The sequence below is a fragment of the Physcomitrium patens genome, chromosome 21, assembly GCF_059467195.1.
Source record: "Physcomitrium patens ecotype Gransden chromosome 21, ASM5946719v1, whole genome shotgun sequence".
In the NCBI taxonomy this organism is placed as follows: domain Eukaryota; kingdom Viridiplantae; phylum Streptophyta; class Bryopsida; order Funariales; family Funariaceae; genus Physcomitrium; species Physcomitrium patens.
Window position 1 is genome coordinate 3,646,928 of NC_143430.1, and position 24,419 is coordinate 3,671,346.

The following is a 24,419-nucleotide window of genomic DNA, read 5'->3' on the forward strand; positions in this document are numbered from 1 at the left end:
AGCATTCACTTGAAGAATGTTGTTGCTGCAGTGGTTCACAATGCCTTACAAAGATATTGAAGCTGCCCCCCTTATCCACGTAGTTGTGCATGTGTTGCTGGCTACATGCGCCAGTTCACAATTGACTACAACCTCCTTTTCCAGAGAAACAGAGCTAAGAGCTATGGAAGCACATACGAGTGGTTTCTTAACATGGAATATATATACATATATATATGTGTGTGTGTGTGTGTAATGTGTGTGTGTGTCCTTCAAAAGGTTCATTATATATAAATAGAGACGTTACTGGGGTTGATACAAGTCATTAATGGCATCCTAAACAATATAATTCTAGACATTACCAACTTTAATGCATAACAATCTTAGTTGTCACCACAAGATTTCAATGTAAATTGTTTCAATGTACAAGTGTTTTGGCAATACACAAAAATGGTGATCAGCACTATATGTAATTACCCATTGCTGGAATTATTTATAATATTGCTCACACTGATTTGGCAAGGTAGCGGAACAATTTGTGTTTTATCATCATGTATTCTTGCATTGTTTCTAATTTTCTTGTCGATAATACAAAATGTAGCCCACAGTAACTGCTGGTAAATAACGATTTTACATTTTTCCTTCCTTGAACTATTCGCCCAGCAAGTGAGTCATCGCTAGTTTCGCAACACACAGCAATTAATGAAGCGAAAGGTTCCGCACCGACTCTTCCAACACCAACGCCTCCGCCGTGGAAGAGAAATGCGGCCGTGGCTCCAAGTTCCCCGACGCGATCCTATGCGTCGATGCATCTGTGACCTCTTTTATCTTCTCCAAAACGCTTCGATACAAATTCCAATGCATACACCCTGCAGCGATAGCCGGCATCCCAATCGGATGCATTCTCACAAACTCTCGCACATCCGCCGCATTTCGCAGATGCGTCAAATACCCCACCAATCCCTCTGCCAAGAAATTATCCTGCTCATTGTAGGTGTACGGTTTCAAGAAAATTGCCGTGTGAGGAGGATTGAGTAGCGCTTTATAGGGAGTGTCATCAATAAGGAGAGTGTTGGTCTCATTAAATTCGCCGTCAGGGAATCTCGACCAAACTTTCGCGAGCTCCTTCAGAAACAGCGGCTGGCGTCTGTTCGTAGGATTCTTAAACCCCGTGGCGGTGCAATCGCCTTGATGCATGACGAACATTACCTTGTGCTGCAAACCCTCACCGATGTAGTCAAGGATCTTGCGCACGTTGGCCTCCATCCTGGAAGACCACACGCCGACGTGGAAATTCTCGAAGCAAAAATCGATGAAGGCGATGCAGAACGGCCGCTTGAATACATAGTTCATCCCCACCAATGCTCCGGTCTAACTTCTTGTGGCAGGCCACCAAGATACCGTTCAAGTCGAGGATCAAGAGCTTCTTCCTCGCCGGCGTGCCGAGCCTCCACGCTTGCGCCAATGAAGCCCGGTTCTCCTCCAATGCACTGCTAGAAGCATAGTTTCCATTCGCAGTATCCAAAGGTTGCAATTCTTCCTCTGCTTTAGCAACTGTTTCGCAAGACCCGGAGCTTTCCTCACCACGTCCACGAAGGACATCTCTTACAGCGGCAGCGCTGGCCTCGCTATTCTCCATGTCATTAGCGACACCATCTGGAGGTTCAGCAGCGAAAGGAGAGATGACGATTACAAAAGTTTCTAGGGTTTGAAGATTGAAGGAACAACACAGGAATGCAATCCATGGCGCAATGGGGCGAAGGAGAGTTACGCACCTTGAAGAGCAGGAGGAGGAGGCTTCATGGTTGGGCCTTCTGAGCAGGGGGGTGTGTTGGACGTTGCGATTCCAGGGCAGGGTGACTTCAATGTGAACCCCTCTTTTTACCACGACCGTGCCCTAGCAGGAGGAGGAGGCTTCATGGTTGGGCCTTCTGAGCAGGGGGGTGTGTTGGACAAACTGAAACAAAGATGGGTTGCTTCAGGTTGTTGAGTTTGCTGCTCGTTTGTAGACATGCTCGACTTTTTTAAAATCCTTTCGCCTCAAACGCAAGGAGCTTGCAGAATTTGCTGAACCATTTGTGCGGAACATACAAGATCTGCTACCATTGAATGTCGCAAACCATGCCCTGACCAAGCTTGGGGCAAAAGCAACATACATGGCTTCTTGGAAGAGTTGTGAGTTGAGCCAAAAGCATTTGGTAAAGGACTCTACCTTGGGTTTCAAAAGCTTGTGCCATTACTTATGAGATTGGCTGCAACAAATCCTAGTAGCATGACTACATTTGACAAAGAATAATTGGCAATAGTGTGTCGAACCTCAATGATCTAGATGGAGAAGGTTACCTTATTCATATTGCTTCAAAGATTGTTTCTATTGAAAATAATGAAAATTGGACATGGTATTTTTACTATCTAGTAAGTATCTTAAACTTTGCAAGCCTCACATTTATTTATCAGAGATTGCAAGGTGTGTAAATTTTTGATGTTCAATCTCACATTTGATTTTGCATTTAATTTTGCATTGACAACAGTGATATGTCTAAGGAGTTCAGAATGGGAATGATGCAAATATTTTGTTTAAAAATCATTGTACTTGCATTTGGCACATCAAAAAGAACATAAAATGGCACTACAAAACAAAGTTGAATTGTAATATCTAGACAAAGGCATTGATCCTAGATACCTATGTAACTGCAATGGTAGATATCTACGAGATATATGTTGCTACATTTGAAAACCTTGTTGTTATTCCAAGTCAAAACTAGATTGTTAGTTTTGATAGGTCTCCACCATTTGGAGTCGTTATTTCAAACATGTCAAAGGCAACAAACTCTTGGATCCTTGATAAATGCCACATGGAACCTTTTGATGTCATTCTTTAGATTATTCAAAAAATTGAAGGCCTTTTCTACAATCAACATACCAATTATGTAGCCATCCCAATACACATTTTTTCTAAAATCACCTCAAATACATAGTATCTACAAGCTGCTCTGAACGAAGTTTTGCCGTCGCTCACAACTCCAGAGCGCTATTGAACAAAAACATACTTCACCAGTTCAGCCACCTGAATTTAGCATCTTTAGGTCGTGTGCACATTTTGCACACAAACAATGCTTCACTTGCATGAAGGAAAAAAAAAAGAATAAAACTTTGTTGAAGTGGCTCTTCTCGTGTTCTGATAGTTGGATCAGAACCAAGTCATTCAAAACCTGAAAAATTACCCAGCGATACATCAAATATAGCATATCTGAAGATATTTCTTGTGTAGAAAATGTCCCGCGTCCACTTGGCCACACATCTTTGTGGTCATAAAAATAGGGCAGAGGGAGCTTCGCCTAGTAAAAGATGAGTGTGCCTGCACCCCGGATAATAGGATACCTCCTAGTTCTATGAATTAAACTGATTTGTTGTCCTACTAGAACATTTAAGTTCAACCAGAGTAAAACTTTGGATTATGTTGAGATCATTAAATGTAGCCGACGCTCTCTATAATATTTACTATAGACTACAGTAATTACTGTAGCTACAGTATTTAGAGTCTAATAGAGAAGTATTGTTCATCCTCTTATCTTCGAGGATGTACGAGACACAACTAGATCAATAGATTTTTGTGTGTGTGAAGCTCTCTCTCCTTAGAAACCCTCTTGTGTGTATGACTTACTACTACTCTTGTGTATGTATGACTAACTATTACTCTTGTGTCTTTCTAAACATTCTCAACACGTTATCAGCACGATTCTCTTCTACACACTATCACAATTATTTTTTGCTCTAGTCTTTGACTCTTCAAACCTGTTGCTACCCTTGATTAGTGTCTAGGTCATGGTCCTGTTCTTCTTGCTGGCCCTTCACACATTAGCTGCTCCACTCTCTACCTTGCTTGCTCTGAATACTTGATCCAACTCAACTCCACCCTCTGCTTGTTCCTTGCTCCCTGCTGCGCCCCGAACTGTCGCCAAACTGCCGCCAAACAGATGCCGAATCCGTCGCTGCCACCCTGTCGTCGCTGCCACCGCCGCCCCCGTCGCCGTTGTCCGCTACTGTCCATCGTTGCCACCCACCATTGCCCGCCGTTGCCAGCTGCTGCTGTTTGTCGTTGCCCGCCGCCGCCCGCCGCTACCTGCCGCTGCCACCTTGCCGCCCTACCACTACCTGCTGCCGCCATTTTATTGCTATTTTGCTGCCTTAATCTACAACTCTTTTTTCTTAAAAAAAATAAAAAAAAATTATATATTTTATTTTTTTCATGTTCAAGTTTATCATTTTATTTGACTTTATATTTTAAGGTACGTTTTACTCAACTTTTCTACTTGATCTTATATTTTCTTTACAGATTTATTTATAATGAGTGCTTCAACATCTTCAACTGCTTCTACTATGGTTCCTACTATTACCAGTGCATCCCAACATTTTCAAGCTCTTTTATTTCCACCATTGACTGTGGATGGAAACAATTATCTATTATGGATAAAAATGCCAAAAGCAAATTTATTTGCAGAACAATTCTCGGATGCCATTATGTTTGAAGAATCTCCTACAACAAGTATTTCTATATCTCCTGCTATTCATTGGAAAGCACTTCTTCTCCTTCGTCGTCATCTTGTACCCGCATTACAACATCAATATTTGGAAATAGAAGACCTTGTAGAACTTTGGAAGAATCTTAAATCTAGGTTTGATCATCAAAAGACCATTTTTCTTCCACGTGCACATCACAATTGGACACATTTACATGTCTTGGATTTTCCAAATTTAAATGCTTTCAATAGTAAAATGTATTGTATTGTCTTACAATTACGATTATGTGGACAAAGCATTTCTGAAGAAGAAATGATTGAGAAAACTCTCTCTACATTTCCTCTTGCATCTGTTGTGTTTACACAACAATACATGAACATGAAATTTCAGAGTCATTCTGATCTCATGTCCTATCTACTTCTTGCGAAGAAGCAAAATGAGCTATTCTTGCACAATGCGGAAGCTCGTCCTATTGGAACTACGATTCCTGAATCTCATGCACTTAATATTTCAAAGTCTAAGAAGAAATTATATAAACATGGAAAATGTGCTCATAAGTATCAGGGTAGTCATAGTCAAGACCATTTCTATCCATATGGAAAGAATAAATATTCTACTATTAATTATAGTAAAAAACAAAAATCAGAGATGCATTCTTGCCATAAGTGTGGAATGATTGGATATTTAGCACATGCATGCCGTATTTTAAAATATTTTATTAAAATGTTCCAAGAAAATAAGAAATTACGAGCTGAGGCTCGTGAAGTTCATACCATAGATGCGTCCATGGATTCAATTGGTGTTGATGATTTAGAGGCTTATATGACTGATAGAACCTCTAATGATGAATCAAATGATGCGCTCATTGATTCTGCAACAACACATACTATCTTGCAAGATAGACGATTTTTTATTGAAAAATCTTCAACTTGGCAAACTAAAAATTTGATGACCATGGCTAGAACAAATGCATTTTGTTTCCAAGAGGGCAGAGAGATGGTAAAATTACTTACAGATTCCATCATAAAATGTAAACATGCGATGTTTACACCCTTAGCACCTCGAAGTTTGATCAGCTATCGAGATGTGCGTATTAATGGTTATCACCTCTCGACCGCCACTTTAAATAGAAAAGAAGTTTTGGTTCTTACGAAGAAGCATAAAGTTGTTGAAAAAGCTTTTGCTACAGAAAATGGTTTATACCGAATTGTGATTCGGCCTCCCATTACATTTAATTTTGCATCATCTATCTTAGAGAGTTGTGTTTCTCTTTGGCATGGACGATTGGAACATCCACGATCCACATTATTTAGAAAGATCATTCCATGTATAACTGGACACAATTTAAAGCCTATAGATATAGACTTTATGGAATTATGTCGTGCATGCATGCGAGGTAAAATGATTACTCAACCTTCAATTTGAAAACTTCCACAAGAATTACCACCAATGCTTGAAAGTTTACATGATGATATTTGTGGTCCTATTAATCCAATATCAGAACCATTTCGTTATTTTTTGGTCCTTGTTGATGCATCAGGTAAACAATCACATGTTTCATTATTATCAACTTGAAACATGGTGTTTGCTAATCTTATATCTATACTTATTTGCTTTCGGGCACATTTTCCTGATTATCCTATAAAAACATTGCGTATGGATAATGCAAAAGAATTTGCATCAAAATCTTTTGAAGACTATTGTACTGCAACAGGAATCGAGTTGACATATTGTGTTCCATATGAACATGCTCAAAATAGACTTGCAGAGTCATTTATAAAGCGTATACAACTCATTACACAACCACTCCTCCTTCACGCAAATCTACCTACATCTATGTGAGATCATGCAGTTTTACATGCTGCAGCATTAATATGCCTCCGCCCTTCTTTTCTTCAAATTGTTTCACCACATGAGCTCATTTTGGATCGTGTTCCAAATGTATCTCACTTACGAGTATTTGGTTGCCGTGCTTGGATTCCAGTACTAGAACCTCAACGGCGTACCATTGGAGCTCATCGATAAGAAGGCATATATGTTGGTTTTGATTCACTAAGCATTATTTGTGTTGTTGATCCATCAACTGGCACATTATTACGTGCACGTTTACAAAATTGCCGTTTTGAAGAAACTGTATTCTCATCTCTTCAAAGAGGAGTATCCAATCAACAAAGAAATAAAATACTCATATTTGAAGCACCAAAAACGTTTACAATGAATCCCGATCCTATGACATCTTTGGCAGAAACTGAAGTTGCTAAGATTTTGCATTTAAAACGGATCGCGGATGAAACACCTGATGGCTTCAATGATGCACCTAGAATTACAAGTGTTCCTATTAATGAGGCTTAGAATGCACCTGCTCAGATTGCAGTGCCATTGACTACAATACCTCAAGTTATAACAACAACAACTAAAAAAACTCGTGGACCAAATAAGCAACCACATAAGAAGAAAGCTATAAAATTAACTAATCCTGGTATTATTTCTCAAGAAATTGCCACTCATCTTACAAAACTACCAATTCATGATGATATATCTATGTATAATATATCTTCAATTCCTATGAAAAATAATCTTGGAATTAGAAGGAATAAGAACAAGTTGAGTAAAGAATTATCTATTCTGTATTGTGCTACAGATGGTATTTGGGACAGACCATCTATTACGGTAGATGAATCATTTGCATATATGATTATAGAAGCCTTTTCTTGCGAAAAAGACGATCCTGAACCTCAAACCATCAAAGAGGCGATGCGTCGCTCTGATTGGTCAAAATGGAAAACTGATATTGAGGAAGAGTATGCTTCTTTGCGTAAGAGGAAATTCTTTGGTCCAATTATAGACACTTTTACATCTCGCCCTGTGGGATATAAAATGGTATTAATATGCAAGCAAGATGCTCAAGGCCAAATAATCCGCTATAAAGCTCGTCTTGTTGCTCAAGGATTTACTCAACGATTTGGCATTGATTATGAATCCACATATTCTCCAGTCATGGATTCAATTACATTTTGATATATTATTGGAATGACAGTTCATACCACCCTTGAGATACATCTGATGGATGTAGTTACTGCATATCTATATGGTTCTCTTGATGCAAATATTTATATGAAAGTTCCACCTGGCTTAGAAATAAGAATTCCAAATCAACCCGCTTTAAGAAAATATCGTGGTATTAAATTATGTAAGGCCTTGTATGGTTTAAAACAATCCGAACGAATGTGGTTACAACGTCTTCGATATTATTTAATTAAAAATAATTTTATAAGTAATCCATTAATTCCTTGTTTGTTTATCAAACGAGATAAAACTAGTTTTGTGATCATCTGTCACGGCCATAATCATGTAAGCTAATAATTACATATAGAAATAGGTAGAAGTAAGTAAAAGTAGATAAAAGTAAGTTAATTGTATAATATTTAATATAGAAGCTTCCTAGAAACTTCCTAGATGCTGCTTTGACTTCATAGGTGTCTTTAATTGACTTTTTGGATTAGAAACGTGGTCAACAAGTTGGCCATATGCCACACATGTTGTTAGCTTGAAGATCAAGCTAACTATGTGGCCCACACGTAGAAAAACTTGCCTTGTAAGTCAAGGCATGTGTCCTACAAAGTCAACACATATTGGAGGTCCTATAGAACGTCGCCACGTAGCCCCTAGTTAGATAGTATATATAGAGACAAGAGTGAAGGCTTCTTCACTCTTGTCAACTCCTTTCTTGCTTCTAGTCCAGGTTCAAGAGTCTTTAGTTTCTTGTCTTGTGGCAATAGCCATTCCAGTTTCCTTTTAATATACCTACTTGTTTATATTTTGACTTATTATATCGAGATAGCCTTTTGGTGTATATTTTTCCTCATCGAGTCTTTGTCCTTGACAGATTGACAAGAGTACACTTACAATATCAGAGCTTTGTTTTTTCTTGAGTAAGAGTGGATTACCCCTTTCTCTTGACAAGACATAAGCGTATTAGAAGTTTGCGGATTACCCACTTCTAAACTGATATTGTTCTTAGTATCTTCTTTGTTATCAAGTCTTTCTTTTCTTTTGTCTTGAGCAATATCAAACAAATTTTTCTTCTTAGTGTCATTATGGCAGAGCTTGTTGAAATGAAGAGTGCAATGGTACAAATGCAAGAGCAAATGAGGGAGTTAATGCTTGCGATGCATCAACTCAATTCACCAACACAGGAAAGAACAAGAATAACAGAAAGTGGAGATATAGAGATGATCGGAGCTGCTTCAACATCTACAACAAATCACGTTCCTTCTTCAATTGGACAACACCCTATAAGCACTAGAGAACCAAGAATTGCCTTACCTGAGAAATTTGATGGTACGAGATCAAAGTTTCGAGGGTTCATCAATCAAGTACAATTGGCAATTGAACTTCAACCGCAAAGCTATCCAACTCCAGGATCACAAGTCAGGTTTATTGGCACTCTACTTTCTGGTTCTGCATTATCGTGGTTTTCGTCTTTTCTTGAACAACGAAATCCAATATTGGACAATTTGGAAGCTTTTTTGGCAGAGTTTCGATCTATGTATGGTGAACACGATGCAACTCGTGTTGCAACAAATAAGATCCGAATTCTGCGACAAGGAAATCGCTCAGTAACAGTATATGCTTCATAATTTCGATAACTTGCAATTGACATCAAGTGGGATGATGCTGCACTCATCAGTCAATTTCTTTATGGATTGCAATACGAAGTAAAGAAATTGATGCTCAACTTACCTGATCCTCAAACTTTGAGTCAAGCAATCGATTTTGCGGTAAAATGTGATAATCGACTTTTTGAATTTCGATCTGAGAATCATTCACGGGAACCTCAACGTTATTACTCAATGGCAACATCAACATCTTTGCCAAACGTACATTCGGAAGTAGAAGACATGCAAATTGACGCGGTACGTTTTAAACCTCTAACTGAGCAAGAAAAGATTCGTCGTCGTCAAGAAGGATTATGTTTATATTGCGGAGAACCTAAGCACACTGCTCAACATTGTCCAAAGAAACGACGCAACTATAAAATGAGGGGTACGACGGTCAAAGAAGACAACATGTCGGAAAACGGATTCGTCCAGCTACAATAGGGACCGTGCAGCTGGAACCTTGTACAATTCCTAATGAAGGTCCTATCCTCTCCTCAGAACCCTCTCCTTGTTTTATAATAGACTTATATTTAGGACCTAAGAATTAAAAAGCCTCTGCTTTATTAGATTCGGGAGCCTCAGCATGTTTTTTAGATGAACAATTTGTTAAAAGTCGTAAAATACCCTATGTACAGAAACCTAAACCAGTACATGTAGAAGTCATAGATGGTCGTCCCTTGTCTTCTGGAGATGTCACTCATGAAACTCATCCTATAAAAGTAACAATAGACGGTCATGATAGCTACATAGCTTTTAACATAATTAAATCCCCGTCCAATCCAGTTATTTTAGGTTTATCCTGGCTAGAAAAATATAACCCTCGAATAGATTGGAATTCGCGTAAACTTGACTTTTCCAAAAGCATTATTAATAGTTCTACGAACCAAGTAAAAAATTATAAGTCTAGTACAGTAAAACCCATACTGATAGGTGCAAAAGCATTTATACACGCAGCAAAAGAAGGATCAACTTTTGCTATTTATGCTGCACCTATTTCTGAAAACGTAAAGACTTCAAGTGGCATTCCAAGTCAATATCAGGAGTATCAAGACGTTTTTGAGAAAAAGAATGCAGATATTCTTCCTGAGCATCGTCCATATGATTGTTCAATCGACCTCAAGGAAGGAACTCAGCCACCATTTGGACCAATTTACAGTTTATCGCAAGATGAGATGGCTGAACTCAAGACATATATTGACGAGAATTTAGCGAAGAATTTCATACGCCATTCAAAATCTCCAACAGGAGCTCCAATTCTATTCATAAAGAAAAAAGATGGATCTTTACGAATGTGTGTTGATTATCGAGGACTCAACAAGATCACAATCAAGAACAGGTATCCATTACCTTTGATATCAGGACTCCTTGACCAGTTGAATCAAGCTAAGATCTATACAAAAATAGATCTAAGAGGAGCATATAATCTAGTACGGATCAAAGAAGGAGATGAATGGAAGACTGCGTTTCGAACCAGGTATGGACATTTCGAATAGAATGTCATGCCCTTTGGACTCACGAATGCACTAGCTGCTTTTCAACATCTCATGAATGATGTATTTCGTGAATTCTTAGACAATTTTGTCGTCTGCTATCTAGACGATATCCTGATCTATTCCAAGAACGTCGAAGAACATGAAATACATGTTCGTCAAGTATTACAAAAACTCAGAGATGCAGGATTGTACGCCAAGATGGAAAAGTGTGTATTTCACACTACTCAAGTTGACTTTTTAGGATACATCATTTCAAATGATGGTCTCATGATGGATTCTAAGAAAGTCCAAACAATCGTGGATTGGAAGATTCCAAGGACAGTAAGAGATGTTCAATGTTTCTTGGGATTTGCCAATTACTATCGGATCTTCATCAAAGATTTCTCACGAGTTGCAGCTCCACTTACACGCTTGACTAGTAAAGATAAATTTCAATGGAATCAAGAAGCGGAAGCAGCATTTGAAGCCTTGAAGACATCGTTTGTCTCTGCACCAGTCTTATATCGTGTTGACTTTTCCAAGGCATTTTTTATGGAAACAGATGCATCAGATTTTGCCTTGGGTGCAGTTTTATCACAAATGGGAACAGATGACAAACTCCATCCAATAGCTTTTCATTCAAGAAAATTCTCAGCAGCCGAGATCAATTATGAGATCCACGATAAAGAACTTCTTGCGATCGTGGATTCCTTTCAAGAATGGCGTCATTATCTAGAAGGCGCTTCTAGTCCAGTTACTGTGTATACAGATCACAAGAACCTCCAGTATTTCATGTCAGCACGCGTGTTGAATCGTCGTCAAGCTCGTTGGAGTATGTCTTTGTCAAGATTCGAGTTCATTATCACTTATCGGCCAGGAAAACAACAAGGTTTATCCGATGCCCTATCTAGACGTTCTTATTTTGCACCAAAAGAAGGAGATGCAGCTTTTGAGGAACAAAGAACGGTCCTCTTGAAACCGGAGCAATTTCATCTCCGAGCAATGAAATCAACATTGACTGTTGATTCAACTTTTCTCAAGCAAATCCAGTCCAGTATGTCCTCAGACCCTCTTGTTTATGATATCGAGAATAATTCTTCCAAGTCTCATGATCCTTCTAAGTTTGAGTTCAAGAATAATCTATTATATTTTGAAGGACGCCTATATGTTCCAGAAGGAGAAGCACGTTTACGTGTTCTTCAAGCACGTCATGACTTTCCAGCAGCAGGGCACTTTGGATATAATAAGACTTTGGAACTCATATCAAGAGATTTTTGGTGGCCACAAATGTGGAAGTCAGTCAAAGACTTTGTACAATCATGTGATATTTGTTCAAGATCAAAAATTCCTCGTCATCGACCTTACGGACTTCTTCAGCCATTACCTATACCAGAACAACCATGGTCTTCTGTTTCTATGGATTTCATCACAGATCTTCCAAGCTCAAGATCTTATGATTCTATATTTGTGATAGTAGATCGTTTCACCAAGATGGCACATTTTGTGCCATGTACAAAATCTATCACAGGTGAAGAAACAGCTAAGCTTTTCATTGATAATATCTATCGCTATCATGGATTACCTAAAGATATCATATCGGATAGGGGAACTCAATTTGTGTCAAGATTTTGGAGGACCCTTTTCAAGATTTTAAAAGTGGACATAAAACTATCTTCGGCTTTTCATCCTCAAACTGATGGACAAACAGAGCGCGTAAACCAAGTCTTGGAGCAATATTTAAGGTGTACTATCAACTACCAACAAGATGATTGGACAACCCTTCTGCCATTGGCAGAGTTTGCTTATAATAATACGGTACATTCTTCCACGCAACAAACACCTTTCTTTGCCAATTATGGCTATCATCCACGACTTGATACTTTTGATTTTTCAAAAGTTGATAATCCTGCAGCAGAAGATATGGCAAATCGGTTGTCAGAGTTACATGCAATAATGAAGACACAATTGAAGGAAGCTCAAGAACGACAAAAGATAAACGCAGATCTATATCGTAAGGAGCAACCACAGATCAACGTCGGTGATAAGGTATGGCTACTTCGTCGCAATATCAAGACTACTCGACCTTGTGACAAGTTGGACTATCGTAGGCTTGGCCCCTTTTCTGTTTCTGAACAGATCAACCCAGTTGCATATCGGTTACATCTACCAGAGTCAATGAAGATCCATCCTGTATTCCACGTATCTCTTCTTGAACCATATAAGACAGTGGATATACAAGGAAGAAGACAAATGCCACCGCCTCCTATAGAAGTAGATAATAATGAAGAATTTGAGGTGGAAGAGATATTAGACTCAAGGCGGCGCCGAAATAAGTTGGAATATCTTGTTCATTGGCGCGGATATGATATTAGTGAACGCACATGGGAGCCATCCAGGAATCTAGCAAATGCATCAACTAAAGTCAAAGTTTTTCATCAACGACATCCATCAAAACCAAGATGAAAATCTCTCTTATAAAAGAGACAAGATTGAGGCAAGACAACATTCAATTTCCTATCCTTGTTTGTAACTTCTTTGCATTTGTGACGCTAATTAGATGGAGAGCCAACAACCAGCAGATTCAACTCAAGAACCTTCGTTTGCTGACCTGCCGGACGAGACATTACGATTGTCACAACCTTCAAGACGACGCAATCGAGATGAAGATCTTCAAGAACGACATGTTCTTCCTCGAACAGATGGTGAGATACAACGCGTTTGGTATCACGATTTGGGAAGGGACTCTCGATGTTTGGTGATTTTGCTAGAGGTAGGAACAACTCCTGATGGTGTTCCGAATATTCTATTCAAACGAAGTTATGAAGGCCTCAATAATGTTCAAATAACTGGGTGGTCTTCCCGCCCTGGTATGAGACACTACCGATGGTTGAGAAAACCTATCAATCATCTTCGAAGAGAACAGAGATCAGAGTATGTGGCGAATACAATTCGTCGCATCATAGATTTCCTCAACATATGATGACCGCTCCTCGTGGAACTCGTCTCTAGAAGGGGGGGTAATGTCACGGCCATAATCATGTAAGCTAATAATTACATATAGAAATAGGTAGAAGTAAGTAAAAGTAGATAAAAGTAAGTTAATTGTATAATATTTAATATAGAAGCTTCCTAGAAACTTCCTAGATGCTGCTTTGACTTCATAGGTGTCTTTAATTGACTTTTTGGATTAGAAACGTGGTCAACAAGTTGGCCATATGCCACACATGTTGTTAGCTTGAAGATCAAGCTAACTATGTGGCCCACACGTAGAAAAACTTGCCTTGTAAGTCAAGGCATGTGTCCTACAAAGTCAACTCATATTGGAGGTCCTATAGAACGTCGCCACGTAGCCCCTAGTTAGATAGTATATATAGAGACAAGAGTGAAGGCTTCTTCACTCTTGTCAACTCCTTTCTTGCTTCTAGTCCAGGTTCAAGAGTCTTTAGTTTCTTGTCTTGTGGCAATAGCCATTCCAGTTTCCTTTTAATATACCTACTTGTTTATATTTTGACTTATTATATCGAGATAGCCTTTTGGTGTATATTTTTCCTCATCGAGTCTTTGTCCTTGACATCATCGCTGTATATGTTGATGATCTTAACCTAGAGGGCACTACATCTGCATGTGTTACAACTACAAACCTACTTATACGTGAATTTGAGATGAAAATGCTAGAAAAAATAACTTTCTGCATTGGTCTTCAGATTATGCATCTTACAGATGGTAGCATTTTTCTCTACCAATTAACGTATATTAGACGAATTTTACAAAGATTTAATATGAATGATGCTTATCCATTGTCCACACTAATAGTTGGACGTGGTCGTGATGGTCATGATCCATACCGTCCATGCGAAGAGGAGGAGGAAATATTGGGAGACCAATATCCATACCTCGCAGCGGTTGGAGCACTTTTGTATTTAACTACATTTATAAGACCAGATATTACATTTGCAGTTAGTGTTCTTGCAAGACATAGTGCACATCCAAGACTACGACATTGAAATGGCATCAAACATTTATTACGTTATTTAAAAGGTACTAAAGACTTGGGATTATATTACACAAAATCTACAGATCCAAAATTGGTTGGATATTGTGATGCAAGATATAAATATGATATTGCAACAGCTAAATTTCAAACAAGATATGTATTTTTAAGACATGGAGCTGCAATATCATGGAAATCAGTGAAACAAACAATAACTGCAACTTCATCTAACCATGCAGAAATTATTGCCTTACATGAAGCATCCCGAGAATGTATTTGGTTGCGATCAATTAATAAATTTATTCAAACAACCTGTGGATTTTCATATGATGATTCTCCAACTATCTTGCATGAAGATAATAGTGCTTGTTTTGCACAGATGCAAGTTGGTTTCATTAAAGGTGATAGGACAAAGCATATTGATCCAAAGTATTTTAGTTATACTCATGACTTGATTACTGATCAAGCACTTATAATTAAGAAAATTGAATCTACAAATAACCTTGCTGATCTCTTTACCAAAGCTCTCCCATTAAGCAATCATCGTCGACTTACTTATGGCATTGGTATGTGACGACTTGCTTTTCTTGAATAAGAAAGTTAATGAGCTCTTTAAATAATTAAAGAAAATAATGTTATACTCTTTTTCCTTCATCTATGGTTTTGTCCTTAAATAAAATAAGGTTTTGTTAGATAAGGTTTTAATGAGGCAACAATTCTTCATCTTAAAAGATCACAAAAAAGTATAGATCATAAATCTATATAAATTTTATATTATGTAAATATTATGATGAACAAGGAGGAGTGTTGAGATCATTAAGTGTAGCCGACACTCTCCATAATATTTACTATAGACTACAATATTTAGAGTCTAATGGAGAAGTACTGTTCATCCTCTTATCTTCTCTCTTCTTATGTACGAGATACAACCAGATCAATAGATTTTTGTGTGTGTGAAACTCTCTCTCCTTAGAAACCCTCTTGTGTGTATGACTTACTACTACTCTTGTGTGTGTATGACTTACTACTACTCTTGTGTGTGTATGACTTACTACTACTCGTGTGTGTATGACTTACTATTACTCTTGTGTCTTTCTAAACATTCTTAACAGGTTCACCCAAGTGGAGCTGAGGACGCTTTGAAAGAGAGCAGTGTTATCATGCTAAAAAAAAATGGACTGTTCGTCGAGCTTGTTGGGCTAGCCCTAAAAGATCACAAGCAAAGAAAATGCGATGTATATCAGGCCACAGGGATAAGCCACCAATGACCTGTGTTCCTCTGCGTGAGGCACGAGAACGTCCAGCAGACTTGTACATGATCGAGTGCACCATAACACTGTTAAACTCCCCAGGACATATTTAAGTACCCCCTGCACAGCGCACCGAGGAGATAAGAGCCTTGGCCTTATTGGGCCAAATATGTCAATATGATAAGTTTGTGAAAAACAAGACCACAATCACGTCACGAAAGCAATACCAACAAACTAGAGCCCGCAAAAACAAACCAACGACACTGTTGACCGACCGAATTAATTAATTGCAGATTATTTACTTTCTTCATTACTCCTTAGTTAAGAGTGGGATGAAATGGTGACTCACCTTGGGAGGAAGATAGAGAACGCAGACAGCAGAACCATGAAAATTTGACAATATCCCACTAAGCTAACACATCGATAGAAGTCGAGGCTCCCATTTTTCCCAGCCAACAGATTGAAGACTATGTACAGGTATATAGATGCGAGCGTGGTCCACCCTAAAATAACCCCGAAGTGCACTTTACCTCCTATAAGCTGGCACAGGCCAAACAACATGTAAAATATAATAGGTCCTGATAGATCTGCATCCTCATGAGGGTCTGGGTTGATCTGGAAAGGGTTCAGGACAGTGAGCGTTCTTCCCGTGATCTGAGGGATGCTGATCCCAAGTTCTGCCCAGAAAAAAATAAAAATAAAAATAAAAAATCACTGAGTTTACACTATACGTGCCTGGGACTATTTAGATCAAAGATTAGGAAACTGTAGAGGGAGTTTGTAAATCGGAACTCAGCAATTAGGGTCAACAAGTAAACAAGAGAATTTTATATTTTCTTGAAAGGTCCCAACCTTCAAGAAGTGGAGGTTCATCTTCAAAGGCACCGAATCCACCACCAGAGTAACCCATACTGCTCATTCGGGGAGGGGCAGACGCGCTCACGTCCCCTAAATCGAATGACATGAAAAGGCAAGGATGAGGATCCCCTGGGCATCCCCGCAGGCACTCCGCTCACACCCCAACCTCTCATATTCCCCCCCTCTTCGGTATGGATCCGCACCATCGAACGACAACGCAACGTCATCCCTCATGGCCACGCTTTCTCAATCTCCCCCACCTCCTCTCTCCCTCTAATTCACACTTCGCACGTCGCCTTCCAGACCCTCAAGCTGCCAATCCTTCCCTTCTACAGCTGCATTCACCCCACAACTTCATGTCACCAACCCTAACCCTCCGAGCAATCGACAGCTAGAGCGCTACACCCATCAAGTATGCCCCCTTCAAAATCTCGCACATATTGCGCAATTCACAAGGGTTGAACTAAAAAACGGGCAGACGATCGCAATGTTAATTTGCCGCCAACACGATCTTGTCTGCATCAAGTGATGCGAGCGATATGAGTGGCGTCGGTCGATGCGATGTTGAGTGACTGCGATGTAAGTGAGACCGAGTCTCGTGAGAGAAAGGCTCCTCCGTCGGCGATGGACGACGAAGATGGCGTCGATTCTCACCACTCCCACGAACTAATTCTCCTCATGTGGGTGGTATTAAAAATGCAAGTTTTAGGGCAAGAAAGGGGACTTGGGTATGTGACAACTTATAATTTCATGATTGAATGAATGTTTGTTCCACCGTTGACTAACTTTTGATGGTTATTTTCTGTGAGATGTGTTGGAGTTGCTGCAAATTTAACTTGGTGATAAAAATGTAAGTTTTACAATGAGAAAGGAATTTAGTTTTGTCACATCTTCAAATCGTGTGAATGAAAGAATGATTGTTTGAGCTGTACTGGTCTAACTTTACATGCTTGTTTGTTGCAGAATGCATCAAAGTTGTTAAGAAATTGACTATGTGAGTGGTGATAAAAAAAAAACACAAGTTTCAAGTCAAGAAGAGAATTTGAATTTGTTATAACTTATAAAGCCACTTGATATGGATTTGGGATGACCTTAGGCTATTAAAGTATGGTTAGTGATGCCAAAAAAAAGCATATGTGTTTTTAATAAAAAGTACCATTAAGAAAAAATTATATATAAATATATATATATATATATATATATAAATTATAAAATCTTCTATACAATCTTTTTTTTTAGAAAGTTTGTACATAAGCAAAACAAAGACCATTCTTTATCTAGCCAACTTTCTTTTTGTACTCAAGTCTTTATATAACACTTTATAAAATTACTTTACTTGGCAATAGCTACTTAAAAAATTATGGCTTATTTTAAATAATCTAAATATTTCAAAGTATATTTTAATTATTAACTATTAACATATATTATCAACTAAAAAACTACTTTCATAGTTGCAACCTCGTATGTATAAATTTTTATTATCTTTATTTTTATTACATTTTATTATATGTGTTGTCCATATTTTTAATTATATTTATATTTCTTCAATAGATAGAATAATTATAATATAAATTTTACACAACAAATAAAATTAGATAACAATAAATTCTAAATAAATAAATCACTAAAGATAATATTGGTTTAAAAGAGAATTATTTCCAATCTTTAAACTATTTTGATAATATATATATATATATAATATTCTAATTTTTATCGAAAAAAATTATTCTAATACAAAATATTTTAGTCTTTTGTAATTGCTAATGACATAGACCTTGTGTCAAGATCATATATCACAAACAACCAAAATATTAATATACTATTGTTTCATTCAAAAAGAATAGATATTCACTCAAATATAGTCTAATATTAAAACTAGAATAGCTGTTGCCAAAGACAAAAAGACTAGATTCTTAAAACAAGACTAAGAACAAGGCAAGCATTGACAAGAGATAGAAGGCTTCACTCTTATATCTACATATACTATCTAATTAGAAGCTATGTGGTGACATTCTTTGACCAACAGATGTCCAACTTACAAAACATGCATCTACCTTGCAAGATAAGTTTTATATATGTGTACTAAATGGTCAACTTATACCATAAGTTACTAATAAGTGCAACACATGGCCAACTATTGTTGGCCAAATTTTCAACCTATTAACTACCTACAAACACATATCAATTCAAATATACACTTAAGAAGCTTCTCTACTAGATAATATCAGATGTATTTGCTTCTACTCACTTCTATATGATTCATTTACCTTAAGTAAAAATGTATATCCATGACATCTTGATAAATTTGTTAAAATATGATATATTAATATACCTATAAGAATGAAGAAATAAAATTAAAAAGGAATATATCTACTAAACATGAAGTTGTCAAAATAATTTTAGGGCTTATTATAGACTATGAGACTTGCATGCATAGAACTAAATTTATAAGATACTTCCATAAAACCTCCCTAATCTATTTAATTTTTATATAAAAATTATATAACCAAATGTTGTAGCTAATGACTCCTAAAGATCTAATCCAAAAACAATTTCATTGTTTATAAGTAAAGATGTTTTTATCTAACTAATCCTTGTTACATTTACTTATTTATTCAAATAAATGTCTATACCTGATCTATATCTGATCTATTCTAAAAAAAACATGTACATGATTTAGAAGTAAAACTCAAAGGTTTGTTTTAACAAAAAGTGATTGCTGTGGAGATATATATCTATATATATATATATATATATATTCTCAAAAATGATTCTCCAACTATTTCTCATGATTTCACAAAAATATAATTTCACATATTAATATGTCATCTGTTGTCTATAACCATCTCATTTCCACCCTGATATGAAATACAAACTAAACCAACTGACTGCTTCAGACCTCGCATATCAGAGCAAGTGTTGGACACAACAACCTTAACATACATAACTGAAGGTTTTCCTAAGATAGTGTACATGCACGCTTCAACAAGATATACATTTTCGAACACACCCACCGATGGAGAATGATGGCAACCTGTGCGCCTACCGCCTCCTTGTCGATCCCGTTTGCAATGTGTGCCTTAATAGATCTATGGAAAGTCACGGTGGTGTTCACATAAACAACGTGGTTGGCTAAAAGGGACTCTACTCAGACCCAAGTGCAACTGCCTTCTGTCTATCAAGGTCCTCCACAAATCCTGCCCCCCCACCACGCGTGAATTCTATAAATGTCACTCATGCAGAGGTATCTTTTCATCTGCCAACTTTCTAGTCTCCATGCTCTCCAACTCTTGCACTTCTCTTCGACATGCCATGCTTTCACATGCTAACCCAATCCATTCCTGCATATAGACTATAAAGCTCCGTTTCAACTATACTTCGTGGGAACGGGTGCTGTCTGCCGTTTGTACTCTTCCATCCGAGGTGTCTTCACTAGAAGCCTCGGGACTTTCACTGCTAAGACGCGCTTGATAAACTCATATGAAGCGAAAAAAAGTGCCCCCTGGGTGATGTATATCAATATCCGCGGTACTAGTCCCCTGCAAGTGTGTAAAACCTTTGCTCTAAGTTCCATTTCAATGCCCCAACACTCTTGGCCAATTGCACCGATGCCTGCTGATGTCCAGCTTCTCAGAGGTTTGCAATTAAACCCGTTATAACATGCACATCGAGGACGCACTTCCGAGACAAATGTGCATATTTCAGAAAAATCGCAAGCATGTAAAAAAAAACAAGTCGTTGACGCCAAAATAAAGGTCCAACCTATCTCAAGTCTCAAAAACCTAGAGTTGCAACAAAATCGCATACAACTCACCGGTATAATCCAGCGACACCCTCGGTAGTGACAATGCTCTGGAAAACGTGAATAACCCCAGTGTACTGCTGAGCTGTCCCAGGTATCTGTCCACCCAAAATCAGATTAGTCAAGCCGATTACATCCTATTCGTCACATCCTACAGACTCACCACCGACTCTCTCATGTGCTCGACAAAGAACAAATGCACACAGAATCCCTTTTCATGGAACACCCACGAATCTCAATACGCACAATACAAACAGTACAAGTCATTCCAGAACCAGCTCAAAACCTGCGTTTGCAGCCGAGTCTTGACAACATCGAAAGGAGTACTGAATAAAGCAGCAGTCGAGCCAGCAGCACCGCCGATAACCAGCTGCACAAAAACCAGCGTGTCAGTATAAAACATACACGTCCTCATCATGTGCAAACCAAGGAGCGAATATGCCAGGAATTACACATCCACAAACCCAAGTTACAGATCATCTTCTTCCTCTCATTCCACACTGTAACACCACATCCTCATTTCACACGAGTCAGCACCCCACCAGGACTCCATACTTTGCCTTGTCAGCCCAGAAGTGACACATAACAATGTCGTGTAACCGGGCATTAAGTCAGCAGCTCAACAACAAAAACAACACCTGACGAAACATACCGCTTGTGGTGTGCTCAAAGGGGTGTCACGAGGCTGGCCACGTTGAATGCAGCGCTTCAGCCCCTCATAAGTGTAGAACTGTGCAATCACCACAACACATCCCATTATTTTTCAGAATCTCCACACATCACCAATCCAAAAGTCGTGACTACCATGCAAATGGACCGCCAGAGGCAATCCCCACATTCAACACCAGAAAGCCACCCACATCGCATTCGATACAAAGACAGATCCTCCGCCAAACATTACTCGCATCGACCCAATCGCGTCCAACGGCTTTGCCCGACCCTGTCTCATTTTTGCAAAACCTATATACCTACCTCGACACTTGGAAGATGCATACCTTCACCACGGATTGCGGAACATTGCGACAAAGAACTGCTCCCCAACCCTTGTACAGCGTCGGCAGTCCTTCTTCTTTCAGTATCGAAGTGAACGCTTCCCTGAGTTATTCCACAACAACTGCTCAACACCAATAACTCGGAATCTTCACATTTCAGGCAAATGCGGACCCGAGGATGCTGGAGAAGCCTTGAGGACACTCCTCACGTGACAGAAGATCTCAACCACATTTAATGTAAACTATGTGCAAAAACGACATGGCCAAGCCCACCAGCCCGAGCATTTCAAATTTGAAACATCCGGATATTGAACCGTACCAGCTATTTTCATACAATCCGTGCACTTGCATCCGCTGTTTCACACAGTCACTCGGTGTGTACACGAAGGAGGTGGCTACACTTGCACATCCCCCAGCAACGCAATGCGCCAGTGCGGACATATCCTGTTTGCATTCAGTTGACATCAAGGCGCACAGCCATCAATGGCGCCCCCCTCCTTTACACAACACATTCCATCGAAATCCTCCCACACCTCACCCCAGACACACATGACACCACACCGCAAGATCGGAAGCTTCAGAACACACTTCATGTGTTCCAATATCAGTAAAGCCGTACCTCTGGAATGTGGCGGAGCAGACCAGCTTTGACGGTTTCATAAGTGAGCGTGTAGATAGCTGAGATTGGAGCTGACACGGTTAAGTTGCTTCCCAGGCCCCGGTACAAACCTCTCAAACCTGCAGGCAAGACGTCCTCACTCAAGCAAGATCTACTTAGAACTCTGAAACTCCACAACGATAAACTTGACCGCATTGGATAAATGTAAAGGCAAGGGCTATGAAACAGTCACACTTAAATGCATACCTCTTTCAGAGATAACCGCAGACATAATGGGAAGGAGGTTGCGGTTGCCACCGGCCCGCGCTTGCACAAGCGTCTTCAAAGTGTCAACGGGATGCAAGCAAAGGCTAACAACCCCACCTGCCAATGCTCCAGCGCCTGCATTCTGCCCCATCCGAGGGTTCCGTTTCGTCGCACCATGGTTCGCCATCATAGCATTTGTTGCCGTTGGGACAAGCCCGTTCTCCACTGCTGCCACTGCAGGTTGAACTGCAAAAGGCCACCAGTCGTGATGCTTAAGTGCAGTGACGCTATTCTGGCTGGATTTGACAGCAGCGACAGCTTCACTCACAAAACTGAAGGCTACACAATTTTTCAGCGATTTGATAGTGAGGTTGGATACTTGGGTCACTCTGTCTATCATTTGAGGCAAGATTTCAGCCGTATCGTGGAGAATGGAAGTCTCCAAACACTGCCGATCTTTGCATCGCTTTTTGATCTCAGTATTAAAGTTGATAGGAGCCTTCCCAGCATCTCTACTACCAGGAACAGAGTCGATGGACCACATTGAAGGTCCAATCCCAGTGGTTCCTTTGAAACCCCGAGCGTCTTCTTCTGTCACGTTTTCCTCTACAACTCCACCAGTGCTACCACTGAAACTGTCTGCAAATTCTTTACTTTTGAATGCGGCTCGACTTTCCAAAGGATTGGCACCTCCAAACTTCTGCACGTGGGACCATATCTTGGTTGGAATCTTCGGTGAGCCGGAATCTTCTATCACTTCAAAGTATGCATCAGGAGCGCATTTAGAGATACTTCCATTAGGGCCATTCAGCATGACAGACGCTGCCAACGGGAAGCCCCATTGGTACCGAACCTCTGGGCAGTAGAAAGCCTCATAGTAGCGCTGATCGAGGTCTTCCTCAGAAACGAAAGAGTCACAAACCACGCACTCTGAACATACATAACCACAGAAATCATGGTTGCGAATAAATTTACAGCACCCCTCGCCCTCACATTGACATGAATTTGAGGCTGAGTGAATTCCTGCCAGACGCATGGAGACGCCGCCATACCTACAAGCCCCAGCTCCTCCGAGAGGTTTGGCAAGGTCTGGAAGAGCATCTAGAGTGGTACTCCTGTTGAATTCGAAAGAGGAACCCGGACCATTCCTGAAGTCCTTCTGGGGCTTCTTCAATGAGAGGAGCGACTTCATCGCTTGGGTCAAGCCGAATGCCTTGAGCTGCACAGGAAGAGAGTCTGCTCTTTCAGGCGACAGTATCAAAGCTGTCAGACCTGAAGGGAGCCAATCCAGAGGCTGCCCTGGTCCCCCGTTTGTGACGTCCATCGCAAATTGTGAAAGCGGCACAACTCTCTGCTGGATCACATTATGGAAGCTCAACTGCCAACCTCAAAATAAGCCGAAGTAAACTAAAGCGCCAGACGAAAACATCAGAACACTCTATTCCAGCTCATGACATGGAGCATGGCGTTGCAACAATGCCAACGACACTCACCCTCGTCAAGGGTACTTCACACAGATGCTTTCTCCGAACATACCCACGTTTAACCTTCATCTTTACAAACCAGGAAAGCTCGCCAACCTTTCATATCGGGTGCACAATTAGAATGAAACCTCTGGCTCACAAGGCAACTCACCACTGCCCTACTTCCAGAACTCAATTACGGCAACCCACCGAGACCTTCGGTAGATGCAAAACCCTAGAGAATCGAAATGATGGCTCTTTCTAGAGTCCACAATGCTTCAGAAACCAAGCGGACATCTCATGTCCAATGAAGCTAAGGCATCGCCGGGGATGGAAACGAGATTCTCCTTCATCCTCAATTTCGAAAAAAACAACTCAGAATCCATCTGAGTTTGCACGGTTCGACATTGATCGAGTCTCCACACATGAGAGTCTTTCTCAAACTGCTTACCAGCGAAACTATGCCGCCAATCTGATTTCAAAATACAACAACAGATCAACTGTACAGCTCTGCTCCTTTCGACTCGTCATCACGATGCGGCGAGGGTTTTGAGATAATCAATTA

At 39.6% G+C, this 24,419-nt stretch overlaps 4 protein-coding genes and 1 long non-coding RNA gene across 11 annotated transcripts; 1 reads left to right on the forward strand and 4 right to left on the reverse strand.

Annotated features, from left to right (window-relative positions):
- Positions 1-362: 362 nt before the first annotated feature.
- On the reverse strand, positions 363-1,905 carry LOC141044714 (uncharacterized). The gene is made up of 2 exons (XM_073529978.2): positions 1,755-1,905; positions 363-1,635 (listed from the first exon to the last, which is right to left on the reverse strand). The coding sequence occupies exons 1-2, from the start codon at positions 1,780-1,782 to the stop codon at positions 1,217-1,219; spliced, it is 447 nt and encodes a 148-aa protein (XP_073386079.1). The 5' UTR covers positions 1,783-1,905; the 3' UTR covers positions 363-1,216.
- LOC112273892 (uncharacterized) lies at positions 679-1,176 on the reverse strand. The gene has a single exon (XM_024502921.2). The coding sequence runs from the start codon at positions 1,174-1,176 to the stop codon at positions 679-681; it is 498 nt and encodes a 165-aa protein (XP_024358689.2).
- A 13,465-nt stretch (positions 1,906-15,370) lies between the features above and the next one.
- LOC112273968 (uncharacterized) lies at positions 15,371-17,353 on the reverse strand. Its single transcript, XM_090245760.1, has 3 exons — positions 16,727-17,353; positions 16,224-16,551; positions 15,371-15,994 (listed from the first exon to the last, which is right to left on the reverse strand). The coding sequence occupies exons 1-3, from the start codon at positions 16,836-16,838 to the stop codon at positions 15,964-15,966; spliced, it is 471 nt and encodes a 156-aa protein (XP_090101886.1). The 5' UTR covers positions 16,839-17,353; the 3' UTR covers positions 15,371-15,963.
- On the forward strand, positions 17,322-17,901 carry LOC149986696 (uncharacterized). The gene is made up of 2 exons (XR_016499749.1): positions 17,322-17,460; positions 17,696-17,901. It is a non-coding gene; the product is annotated as an uncharacterized LOC149986696 (long non-coding RNA).
- A 1,589-nt stretch (positions 17,902-19,490) lies between these two features.
- LOC112273854 (uncharacterized) lies at positions 19,491-24,406 on the reverse strand. Of its 7 annotated transcripts, none has more exons than XM_090245759.1 (9): positions 23,444-24,406; positions 22,392-23,321; positions 22,146-22,264; positions 21,846-21,970; positions 21,530-21,629; positions 21,187-21,264; positions 20,821-20,904; positions 20,547-20,632; positions 19,491-20,271 (listed from the first exon to the last, which is right to left on the reverse strand). In XM_090245759.1, the coding sequence occupies exons 1-9, from the start codon at positions 23,490-23,492 to the stop codon at positions 20,100-20,102; spliced, it is 1,743 nt and encodes a 580-aa protein (XP_090101885.1). In that variant the 5' UTR covers positions 23,493-24,406; the 3' UTR covers positions 19,491-20,099. The 7 variants fall into 7 exon arrangements, with proteins under 7 accessions (XP_090101885.1, XP_024358624.1, XP_024358621.1 ...); XM_024502856.3 differs by having other exon boundaries at positions 19,491-20,358; positions 23,444-23,630; XM_024502853.3 differs by having other exon boundaries at positions 22,392-24,344.
- Positions 24,407-24,419: the final 13 nt, after the last annotated feature.